At 40.0% G+C, this 12,819-nt stretch overlaps 1 protein-coding gene across 3 annotated transcripts in view; it reads left to right on the top strand.

Moving 5' to 3' along the window:
• Positions 1 to 12,819, top strand: part of CCDC28A (coiled-coil domain containing 28A) — a 29,386-nt gene that overhangs the window by 6,504 nt on the left and 10,063 nt on the right. The window contains exons 4-6 of one of the 3 annotated variants that reach the window (XM_077143308.1): positions 1,016 to 1,170; positions 2,926 to 2,997; positions 6,441 to 7,031. In XM_077143308.1, coding sequence (XP_076999423.1) covers positions 1,016 to 1,170; positions 2,926 to 2,997; positions 6,441 to 6,461 — 248 coding nt within the window. In that variant the 3' untranslated portion in view covers positions 6,462 to 7,031. Of the gene's footprint in view, positions 1 to 1,015; positions 1,171 to 2,925; positions 2,998 to 6,440; positions 7,032 to 12,819 lie in introns of those variants that run through there. The other 2 variants (XM_077143309.1, XM_077143307.1) reach the window with 2 other exon arrangements.

Below are 12,819 nucleotides of genomic sequence, written 5' to 3' on the forward strand. Positions count from 1 at the left end.
TAATCAATTTATGAAGATGTGATAATGCTGGCTAGGGGAAATCATAGTATAGTTTACATTAATTCACAGCAAATTCAAGAACTGTACTTCAATTTTGGCTGCACTGTAGTACATATTTGGTAGAACCTTTGCGCAAACAAAGATTTTGGGGGGAAAATTATATTATCAAGAGGTTACAGAGACCGTTGCTTGAGCCCTGTGAAAACACAATACCTCGTATGTACATTTGTTACTTCGGGCAGACTGTGTTTCCTCGGAGGACTCTGTCCAGTAAAAATGTCGGCCCTATCCTCTAGCCGTTCATTGTCCTGTGTTACGGTGTACACAATTGCAGATACTGCATTGGGTTTCTTCACAGTCAGCTTGAAGAATGAATTTTACCAACCTCACTCGAGATCAAGAGCAGTGTGATGGGTGCCTGGATGTCGGTGGCAGGCGTCCAGCTGTAGCATTTGTATTTGTTTTCTCTGATAATTGATCATCGGAGACCATTATTTCCTCATACATCATCAGTGTTTTTATTGATACTTTTTAAAGGAGGAGTATGTTAATTGGTAAACGAAACAATTAATTTTGAAGTTCTGATAGGACTCTTAATTTCACTCAGATTATTATAAAATAGTGGTTCACTTAATTCTCCTTATTGCTTTCATATATGATATTGCAATTGAATATATACTACACACATATTTTCTCCTTTTAAGGGATGGTTTTTGCCTTTCTTTAATTTCTTTATTCTTTAAATTTGTTTTTTATTAGAAGTTGTAGACCTTTCTTTAATTTTCCCTATATGATTTTTTAGGTACCCAGGGTCACTTGCTTGATTGGTCTTTGTTTTCATGGTTAGAAATTTGATTTGTAATTATATACAGAAAGTATGCTGCCTGTATAAGCAATCGAATTTTAAAAAGAAAGATGCCAGATTTCTATTGGAGCACCTGTACTTTAACAGTTTTTCCTTGAGGTCAGTTTGAATTTTCTTAATCTTTATTAATATTCTGGAATGTTCCCCCAGGAAATGAATGTTCTATTGAACAGATGGAACATGTTCGGGGAATGCAGGAAAAACTAGCTCGCTTGAATTTGGAGCTCTACGGGGAGTTAGAGGAACTTCCTGAGGATAAGAGAAAGACAGCAAGTGACTCCAATCTGGATCGGCTTCTGTCTGATGTGAGAATTGCTCTTTTTCTTTCCTTAATTGAGAATAAAATTCTCTATTTTAACTGTGTTAAAGTGTACATTTAATGTGTACATCAGGGCGGGCCACGGTGGCTCAGCAGGCAGGAATGCTTGCCTGCGATGCCAGGGGACCCGGGTTTGATTCCTGGTGCCTGCCCATGTAAAAAAAAAAAAGTGTACATGTCAGTGCTTTTTAGTATATGGATAATGTTGTACAAGTGTCACCACTAACTAATCCTAGAACACTTCCATCACTTCATCCCGAAAAGAAACCCCAGACCTCCTGATCTCCCCACCCCCATCCCCTGGTAACCACCAGTCTGCTCTCTGTATCTATGGATTTGCCTCTTCTGGACAGTTCATATAAATGGGATCATACAGTATGTAACCTTTTGTGTCATGATTCTTTCACTTACCATTTTTTCAGACTCCATGTTGTACTTGATTCCTTTTTAAAGAAAGATGTCCCAAGGGAATTATACTATTTAGATGTAAGGATGTATACTGAGAATACTGACAAATCTAGAATCAAAATACTTCCTTCTGTGCCTGTATGATAATATTTTAAAATATAGAAGACAGTATGTCAGAAGACCTTTCCTGCACAGATTAATACATTTTGTGTTATTTACTCAGGGTTATGGCTGATTATTTTTAAGTACAGAGCTGTTTCACATTTATGGTTATTTAGGACATTGTCATGTATTATTGTAATACTGAGAACTGTTAATTAAATTTGCCTCTTTAAAATCTTTTTAGGAGCAAAAATAAATTTTGACTTCAACATATTTTAGTTTTATATTTCATATTCACCAATGACAAAAAGTTAATTTTTCATAACTTTTTCTCTTTTTACTTAAACTTTTTATTTTGAGATAACTTAAAATACAGTGGCAAAAATCATACAGAACCTGTAAGAGAATTCTAGTATCCTACTCCCCTGGATACACAAATCCACTAATTTTAACATCTTGCCAGATTTACTGTATCATTCTATCTATCCATCTATACTTTTCTCTATTTTTTGAAAAAGTAAACATGAGAAAAATTGCCTGTACTTTGACATTTCAAGTCCATGCTTTTTATTTCAGTTCTACCCTGTTTAGTCCTGTAAGAATTTCCTTTTACCAGTTCATGTTTTATTCCTTCTAGCAAATGTAAGCTTGATTTGTGACATATTTAGGAGAGTAACTTTGGTATGGTGAAAAGATCATTGAATTCTAAACTGGAAAGCCTTTCTTTAGCCCAAGAGTCTGCATTTACATTATAACTGTAATGTTGGGCAATTTAGTGAAATTTATGCAGCTCAGATTTTTACCACTGTAAAACAGGGGTGATATAGTAGGAGGTTCCTACTGAAGATTCAATGACATATGAAATCTTTTTGGAAGCTGTAAAGGTTTTAAAGATTTTGATAATTAAAACAGCAATTTTTTTTTTCTTTTCAAAGCTATTAGAGACTATTTTAATTGTGCATGTTTTTAAGAATACTTTAAAAACTCCCATTTTTATCATCTGGTCTAATTTTCTCCTAGTATTCTTCTTCAGTAACTGCTAAAGCTGCTTTATAATTATCTTGCATGTGTGAATTTCCCAATATGCAAATTTTAGAAGGATTTTTCTTACTATTTTGCTATTTCATTTAAAGACAATTTAAAAGAAGAATTTTTCATTTTAAAATGTATAGTTGACAATTATATGCTTATGATATATCTCTTATGAAAATTTTGTTTCTTTGTGTTACAGTTAGAAGAATTGAATTCTTCCATGTATCCTTTGCCTCCTGGCAGCAGTGAAAAGTTTGACTTACAATGCCTGGTAAATAGTTCCAATCAAGTTTTACATAGGTGTAGTACAGATGTTGGGGACTATCACGTCTGTTAGTATTTACTGGGGCCATCTCTCTCCCCTTCGTTTATAGCATTTTCAGTTTGTTCTGTGGTCCAAAATTTTGTTTTTCCTGTTTTATTCTGCTTTACTTTGTATTGTTTTTGGATTTCTTACACATGCTTAAGTTTTCTTTTTTCAAGGAATTGAGGATAGGCTAGTTACCATATAAATTGCTTTTAATCTTAAATTCTGAGGCCAAATGGCAGTAGGATATCCAGACTTAGTATATAGTACCTAATTTAATGGCATTATGTGGACTATTTTAGATGTGTACAATTGAATAATTGCGCAAGTAGAGGCCACCTAAGTAAAGTAATTTGATGAGGAGGGGAAAACCAGGGCAGCAATAGGTGGCAAGTACAGCCTGCACAAAGGCGTAGCGATGGGAATAAACAATGTGTTCTTGGGACACTCAGTAAACCAACTTGGTGGGAGTGAAAAATAATAAAAAAATAAGAGGATGTACAGGTTGTAAACAGAGTGAGAGCCTTTCAAAGGTCTGATATGGTAAGAAATTTTTAAAATTATTAAAAAATATTAAATAATTTAAATATTAAATACTTAAAATTATTTAAAATATTAAAATTAATCTCATCTTTTGCCCTTGCAATGTGGCTACTAGAAATTCTTAAATTACACATCTAGCTTTCATTATATTTGTTGGACTACTCAGGTGGTCATTAAAATGCAGCCTTTCTTCAAGGAACCTTATATAGCTCGTAAAATGACATTTTCATAATTAAGTTACAAAGAGTATTATGGGACCAGCTTAAAGGAATCACCCAGGCATCTGTGGCTACTCAGTGTTTGGCATTCAATTTAGGGCAGTCCTTTAAGGAATTTTTCAAAATGTATTTTTGAACAAAATGGTAAGTGCAATGTAAGAGCAGTAAGAGGTGATCCTGCCTCCAAAGAGTCTGAGAGGTAGATCTCCCCTATGAGCTAATTAACGACCAATTCGAAAGGATACTGGCTATGGACTTAAGAGATTTGGTTTTTGAAATTTGGTTCTTCCACCACCTTTTGGTCATGTGAGCTTGGGCAAGTAACTTCCCATCTCAGAACTTCCTCTGTAAGAGGAGGTAATTTATACATGTAATGATGTAATGTGTGAAATTTTCCAATTATCTGGAGAGTTCCGTTATTTCTATAGCATTATATACTGTTATTATTAATGCTGAATTGTATGGTAACAGCAATTATGAAATAAGGAGGTATAGAAAAGTCTAGTAATAATAACTAATAGCTAATCTTTATTGGATGCATACTATTTGTTAAGCACTGTGGGAAAGGTTTCACATACATTATCTCATTTAATCTACCCTTGGAAGGAAGTGTGTTAATTACCCCCATTTTAAACAGATGGAAAATAATGAGGCTTTGAGGGAAGAGAGCAATATAAGATATTGTCAAAAAAGACTTGAAGAGCTAAGGATTCATTTAATTGGGCTTTTCTTGGGAGTAGTCCTTGGTTCTTGGTTCTTTTCTTTATATCCACCCTTAGAGTTTTTCCCTTGGCTTCTTTCTATGCTTTTGCTTCCTAAGTATCTCCTGTCCTCTCACCTGAGCTTCTGTTAAAATCGTGGACCTTATGTCCTCACTTCTTTCAATTCTCAACAAGGCAACATGGGGTAATGTAGAAGAGTGTAGACTTTGGAATTCTTGGTTGTAGTAAGCAATGTGTAACCTTGAGCAGAGTCTGGCAACTCTAGTTTCCTCATCTGTAATAAATGTTCTTTCTCCAGTCATACTTTCCCTCCTAATTGCCCTCTCAGTGTCTTCTGTGCCTCCATCATTTCAACCTCCAAGACTATTTAAAAAATCCATCCTGTGACTATAGTAGACGTTGCTAATCACGGCCCTTCCTGGCCTCAAGCCTGGGCCTGGATATGGAATCTATTTGTCAGGCATCATCAGCGCTCTCTCCTGCCCTCCCTTCATGCTCTGGATGATAATCCAGGCCCTCTTCACCCAGTTCCATAACCTTATAAATTTATATTGCTCAGCAATAGAGCTGCACTTGCTACCTGGCCACTGAGCAATAATACTCAGCTGATTTCTGAGATGTAACATAAAAGAATGTAAAAAGTCTCATCAATTTGTATAATAATTACAAGTTGAAATGATAAAGTTCGGGTATATTGGTTTAAATAAAATATTAAAATTAATTTCAAATCTTTTGCCTTTGCAATGTGGCTACTAGAAATTCCTAAATTACATGTGTAGCTTTCATTATATTTGTTGGACGATGCTGCTCTAGAATTTAGTCACTGCTACCAGAGTAATCTTCCTAAAACATCACTTTCATTTGCCATTCCTGTTTTTAGCAAATTTCTTACCATATCAGACCATTGAAAGGCTCTCAGTCTGCCCACAACCTGTACATCCTCTTATTTTTCATTATTTTGTCGCTCCCACCAAGTTGGTTTACTGAGTGCCCCAAGAACACGTTGTTTATTCCCACCGCTATGCCTTTGTGCAGGCTGTACTTGCCACCTACAGCTGCCCTGGTTGTCCCCTCCTCCTTATCAAATTACTTTACTCAGGTGGCCTCGTCCCTATAGTGCATGTGTACCTCAGCTGGCATTTAGTTACGTTCTGCCTGTTGTTCTTTTGTGTGTGTTTTGTTTTGTGCGGAGAGGTGGGGAGGTGGGCGGGGAATGTCTGGTCCAGGAATTGAACCTGGGTCTCCTGCGTGGAAGGCGTGCCTGTTGGTTTTTATGTGTGATCATCTTGGCACCTGAGCTGAACATTTTGTGCCGCCCCTACCACTCATGTATTACTAGCGTCTTGTCACCTTCAGTGTCTCCATAGCATTGTTTGCATTAGGTCTTGAAAAACCTAAATATAAATATAGGTGAAAGACGAAAAATGAAAACAGTGATGATGAGAAGGGAAAGAGTAATATGAGCAGGAATTCCGTCCTACTTTCAAACTTCTAGAGGAATAGTTAAGAGGATTTAGAAGAGGTTTTAGAGTTATTACAATTTTATTTTATTTTTGGCTTTTACAAAGAAACTTTCCCCAAGGGTGATTATGTGGTGTCTTCAATTATTGTTTTTTAATTCAGCCCATCTTTTCATTTTTGCCTCTAAGTCACCTCCTTACTGTAAAAATAACTCTATGCTCTTTTGAACCCAAGGACATAATCTTAATTCAGTGACTACAAAAAAACTCTCTTCAAATTCTAGACATAGTATACATTTTAAACATATTATGTAAAGACTTTACTACATTTTGCCATTGTCTTACCATGGCCAGGTTTCTCAGAAGCAACAGATGGTCTTTTCCTCTGAGTCTTAAAACTTCTTTCTTTTAATTCCTCTGCTCCTGAGTGTAAATTCAGAAAAATTTAAAATTTCTCATTATAGAATGAAAAATTTCTTAACTGATGAATGCAGACAAAAGCTCCATTTGGCAGATGCGCAAGATGTTTCAAATACTTCTACCAGCTAAAATGAAATGCAGTTTGCTTCTTTGTGATTTGAAGAAAAGCAGCATTCTTTACTTTTTCAGCTGAATTCAGTTCCAGAATCATCTTCCACAACAAGGAATTAAAGTAATTAAAGTGCAATGATTGCTTTCACATTCTGCTTTTAGTGAACTTAACTTGCTGTAATTCACTGTAACTTGGGGCCATGGCCTTGCTGAAGGCTTAATCAGGAAATGTGATGCAGAGATTGTGCTGCTGTGCTTTATACTGTTGCCTTATGGGGTTATACTTGAAATGCATCGTGCTCAGTGTTGGTGAGGAGCTGAGGGGTCCTCTCTCCTGCACTCACCAGCCTCATTCCAGCCTCGGTCAGAAGTTGACGACACGCAGGCTTCTCGTGGCTGCCTCGCTTCCGTTTACGTTAGACAATCAGTACACACTCTGGTGTGTTTCTCAGTGGCCAGTGATGATAAAATGTTAAATAAGTATCTGTGAAATTTGCTATTTTTAATAAAGTGATTGTTTTAAATTAATGTCTGTTGTCTGCTTTGAAGAAATCCGTAACCTTTGATCTGGGAAGGGAAGGGTTCAATCCTCAAAAATAAACTGTTTATAAAATTCAAGGTTCTGAAACCAACTGTCTTGCAAATTTTGCATATTTAAATACTGGGGTAATGAAAAGAGCATGGGCCTTTCAAGTTACCTGGACCCCAGTTTGAATCACCGCTCTGCCCCTTGGCTCTGTGTTCATGTACACTCATTTTCGTCACATCTTCATTTTGTTGATCTAGAAATTGAGGTTAATAAGGACCCCTAGTGGTAGTGAGGAGGAAATGCATGAGAGATGCTTGGCACAATAGCTGATACCAAGAACATTCGGTAAATATTATCATAAGCACCTTTGTTTTTTTTTAACAGCTTTATTGAGATATAATTCAAACACCATAAATTTCACCCTTTTAAAAGAATACAATTCAGTGGTTTTTAGTACATTAATTTTCATGTGTAGTCCAGGTCGTGGTAGGAAAAAAAAAGGTTGTACAACCATCATCACTATCTAATTCCATCATTTTTGTCACTACAAAAAAGGAACTCAGTACCCGTTATCAAGTACTCCCCTCTACCCTCTTCTCTACAGGCCCAGGAACCCACTGATCTGCTTTCTGTCCCTATGGATTTGCCTATTCCAGATATTCCAGATATTTTATATAAATGGAATCATACAATGTTATTTTTTGTTTCTGACTTCCTTCACTTAGCATAGTGTCTTCAAGTTTCATCCACCTTGTAGCATGGATCAGGAGTTCCTTTTTACAGCTGCATACTATTTCATTGCATTGACACATCTGTTTACCTTTATAGCTCAGTCACTTTTACTCTGTAGAAGAGGCCCAGACTTCTGCCACACTCTCTCCAGGCCACAGAAACAAGCCCTTAACTGGGGGTGGGGACCCACTGAATGATATAAAAAAAATTGGTTATTTTTGACATTCTGAACTCAAATAATTCTGATCAGTTTATCCAATTGGTCTTTTTATTGCCCCTTTTTAAAATGAGAAAATCCTCAGAATATTGTGTTACATATGAAGTTTTTCAGTTGAGTCAAACCAGTAGGGGTTTGTGGAAAACACTAGCATTCTAGTATCTGACAAGGCAAAAGGAACGTTGCTGAGTGACATGTTTTTCTAGGAAAAACTGGATCCGAGATAGAGTAAAGTAAAAGGGGTTCCCGAGGGTCAGTGACAGAGCAGGCTGCCCTTGCACTCACTGGGTGCATTTGTCCTTTGTGACAGGACCCCCTGAATCTCAGGTGACAGAATTTTAGCTTATCTAATTTACATTCTCTTCACTCGCCTGAAATGTGTGCAGAAGGCAACAAAAAAAGCTAGGTGCCTGCATAGAATAAAAATATTTGTTATCCAGATGTTGCATGTTCATTGTAATTACAGATTAGAAAAAATACTGTCAGAGCAAACCTTGTAACATTTGTGTGTATCCTTCCACTTTTTGTACATGCTTATTTATAAAAACTAGACCATTACATGCATATGGTTTTCTAGACTGCTTTTCATACTTAATCTATTGTGAGCATCCCTTCGTCTTTCTATGACAGTAACTATTCACCTGTGTGCAAAAGAAAAAACTTAAACACTTAAAGGCATTTTGATCAGAACCATTAGACCAGTTTGAAACATTTGTTTTGTTCTGTTCTGTTTTCGTACTTCCTTTATCGTGCTAAAATTGGTAATAAGCATTAAACTATTTTGAAGGTTTGCAACTCCCCAGGCCTTTCCTTCCCAGGCCCCCTGGAGACAGGGCCCAGGGCCTCGCCTCTGCACCTCCGCTGGGCGCCCCGCGGCTCCCCTGATCCTGCTTCCCCCCCCCCCGCAGAACTCGTGGAGGGTGGGAAGAAGCGGGGGCTGCAGCCCTGCGAGGGTCGCGTGGGGGCGGTGGGCGCGGCTGGGGTGCTGCTTGTTGTGCGGTCTCCGTGGAGACGCGCCGCCCGCGCCACACCCTCTGCAGGGCAGCTCGGGCCGTCGCCCAGCCCCGGCGCCCTTCCGCGCCCACCCCGGCCCCCGGCCCCCGCCCCGAGCGAGCGCCCGCGCCGTGGGTCTCTGGCCGCGCAGCGTCAGGCCGGCTTGGCCTCTCTGGGACCCTCGGGAACCCCCTGGGCGGCGCGGGCGCGGGCGCGGGGCTCGCTGGGTCTCCGGGCCCCCCAGGCGGCTCCGGGAGCAGCAGCATTGTACGCCGCGTGCCGCCAGGCTGGACCTGGGCTCCCGCAGGTAAACTCCCTTCTCCGCCAGGGCAGTCTTTTGGGGTGGACAGGGAGCGAGGCTTTTGCTCACTGTGGGAAACACTGATTTGCACAGGCCTCCAAACTGGCTCTCCAGCAACTCCCTCCTGCCACCCCTCAGCTTCTTTCCTGCTATGGAGTCCAGAAATACAGGAGGGGGGAGTGAAGGAGAAAACCAGAGAACCTGCGAAGACAGTCAGTGGGTGTAACTGCACATCTCCAAGAGCTATGCCAAGATTTGATGAATAGGGCAAATAAGACAGAGGTACTTCTGAATCTGTATCTTTATGGCAGTACCAAAGCTGTGCTTATTAATGAATCTTGCCAGGAGTCTCAGAACAGACTGTCCCGACATCACCTGTGTTAAAGTTCAGAGAACCCATGGAATTATTTTCAAACCTGTTTCAGTCGCGTCTCTGGACATTTGTTCTCCTAAAGTACCTCCAAAAATCATGTTCTAAAAACGGTCATTTCAGTAGGAGAAAATGCGGATTAGGCACTTGAAAGTTTCAGAACACAATAACAGGTTACTTTTCCTCATTTAGATAATTTAGATAATTCACTTTCTTCTTGTTATGGCTTGAATTGTGTTGCGCTAAACCTATATTATCAGCGAGCCAGTCCAGCATTTGCTTATATCTGGATTTTACTCGCAAGTACTTTATTTCCTGTCACCCCTGATGCTATCTAAAGTGCAGACTTCCTCAAAACATGCCGTTACTTTCACTAGCCTTTATTTGTGTATTTAGTCAAAATTATATGCTGTTCACGTGCAAAATAAATGATTTTATACATTGTCCTGAATATAGCACATCTAACTTAATTGGAATTGTCTTTCCTTAGATTTTCCACTATCCACACTCACTTTTCCTGCACTCCAGTTTCCTTTTGCAATCTTTACAACTAGACAACCTTGTGGGAAGGGTATTTAAGGAACTGAAATGTAGATAATAAAATAAATGAATCGTCACACGCCTTGCATGTGCTGATTGCAAAAGTACTTGGAACACATTTGCTTGTGAGTTTTCACCCAGTTCCCTGGCCACTGCGTGTCCTGACAGTCGTGCAGCCATCTTGCCTCTTCATCTGAATTTAGGTGTCAAAGCCTTTTTTATTGGATTTTATTATTTTGTTTTATATTTTTTATTCGTAAGCATAGCTTCTCGTGACATTCCAGCTGCAAAGGACCCTCAGTGGCGAAATGGAAATTGTTTCCAAATTGCTCAGTTGCAGTCACGTATGTACCTGATTCAAGTTACATTCACTCTTCGGGAAAAACACCCGTATAATTCTTAATCTGTGAGTCAATTACCACCTGAGTGGCATCGGACAGTTCTCGGGACCGTTTTCCTCCTCTGCAATCCCCTCCCAGGGTGCCGGTGGGTGCTCAATGAGCTGGAGGGTGGGGAGCCGGGCAGGGGCCACGCAAACTAACCCCTCACATGAAAGCCAGTGTGCTCACTTGCCTCCCTCCACATTTTGCTTCGGTGGCTTCATGCATGTGTTGAGTTGAATCCAATTACAATTGAGAAGAGCCACAGACCTGGGGTCTCCTCTTTAATTCCCTTCTTGCAGCAAACTTTAGTAACATTTAGAGCCTTAGACTTCCCGGTGAGGTAAGAAGAGGCCCTGGCTTGCAGTCCCCCTGGAGTTTCAGGGCAAAGCCTGCAGCTCTGTGGACTTCACAGCAGTGTCGTAGAGTTTGGCTTTTGCAGTAGGAGACCCGACTTTATAAGGAGAAGACAATTCCTTGATTATCAAGGAAGAACATCATCGTATGGTATTTTGGCTTTTGGAGAAAGAAGGCATTCAAAAAATCAAAGACGGAGGAGAATTCGGTTATATGTCCCTTAGGTTTTTTTTGTTTTTGTTTTTGTTTTTGTTTTTGTTTAAGAACAGGAATTTATTCTCTGACAGCTTTGGAGGCTAGAAATGTGAAATCAAGAAGCCAGCAGGGTTACACACTCTCAGAAGGCTCTAGAAGAGGGTCACTCTCTACTTCTTCCTTTCTGGCCCTTATACCAGCAATCCTTGGTGTTCCTTTCTAGGATAACTCCAGCCTCTGCCTCCATCTTCACCAGGTTCTTCCCTCTGTGTCTGGTATTTCCCTTAGGTTTTTGGTAGAAGTTAGTGGAGACGGTGTTGTAAACAAGACCCACAGAGCGTGCTCCCCATCGGAGAGAATTCTCATCTCAGGACCCTGTAATACTTTCCTTTCTTCCAAATTCCTGGTGGCATGAAAGAATCATCTGTCAGACCTCCGTATTAATTCAGTTCTAAGCTTATTTACCATATAGCTCATTTCACATAACGGTGGAAAATACTAATAACAGGATTTCACAGTAATCAGTTGAGATATTGTCGCAGCTAAATCCTAATCCTGGGTGAAGGACTTTTGCTTTCTCTTAGCTAATAGCTTGCTTCTCAGCTCTTGCCTTTGGAAATAGGGTGGATGAGAATGATTATTAATTTCGTCACTCAACAGACACTGTTCTGTGCCAGGCACTGGGTGGGAGGCAGCTTTGAAAATGACTCCCAATGACCCCACTTCATGGATTCGTGCCTTGTGACTCTCCTCCCAGCCGGGAAGGCTGGACTTCCTTCTAATGCAGTGAGGATTGACAGATTTTCTCTCTAAAGGGCCAGATATCAAATATTTTTGGCTTGATGGTTCATCTGCCTCTATTGCAGTTCCTCAACACTGCTTTGTAGCATCAGGGTAGCCACGGGCAATATGTAAACGAATGGGATTGGCATATTCCAGTAAAACTTTATTTGCAAAAGCAGGTGGTGGCCTGGGCATGGCCTGTGGGCCATGTTTGCTGAGCCTTGTTGTAATGAATAGAATATAGCAAAGTGATGACTCGTTGTCATCTCCAAGGTCACGTCACAGAAGGACCGGCCTCTACCTGGCCAGCCCTCTCTTGCTGTCTGGCTTGCTCACGCTGGTGGAAGCCACCTGCCATCATGTGGGCGAAGCTCTGGACGGGCCTCCCTGGGAGGGGGCCTCCACCAGCAGCCGAGGAACTGAGGTGCCCTCAGCCGTTGTGCATGGCCCCAAACCAGCAGCCCGGCCCTGCCAGGCCTGAAGTCCTGACTCACAAAAACTGTGAGGCAGTAAACGGGTACTATTTTCAGCTACTGAGTTTTGGAGTAATTTGTTACACAGCAGGAGCTATCTTATGAAACTACGATTTGGAGGACTATAAAATGCTGGAATCAAAAAAATTATTATTCCACTTAAAGTAGTGATTGTCAGCATGCCACTTCTCCCTGAGCTGACTAGCTCCTCAGTCAAGTTCATATCTTAGATAGTATAAATAATCCTGTGGAACATATATATATATATATACACATACAAAATATATATGCATAGGCACATAAATGAATTTGATGTACTGTATTCGTATATTTCAGCCCACCAGCAGAGATAGCAACTATTCTTTCTCTGATGTTCAGTTCATTGTGGAACTCAGAAATCCCCTCCTGCAGAGGATAATAATTTTGAGAATGTGCTAAATAA

This window comes from Tamandua tetradactyla, chromosome 25, assembly GCF_023851605.1.
Source record: "Tamandua tetradactyla isolate mTamTet1 chromosome 25, mTamTet1.pri, whole genome shotgun sequence".
NCBI lineage: Eukaryota > Metazoa > Chordata > Mammalia > Pilosa > Myrmecophagidae > Tamandua > Tamandua tetradactyla.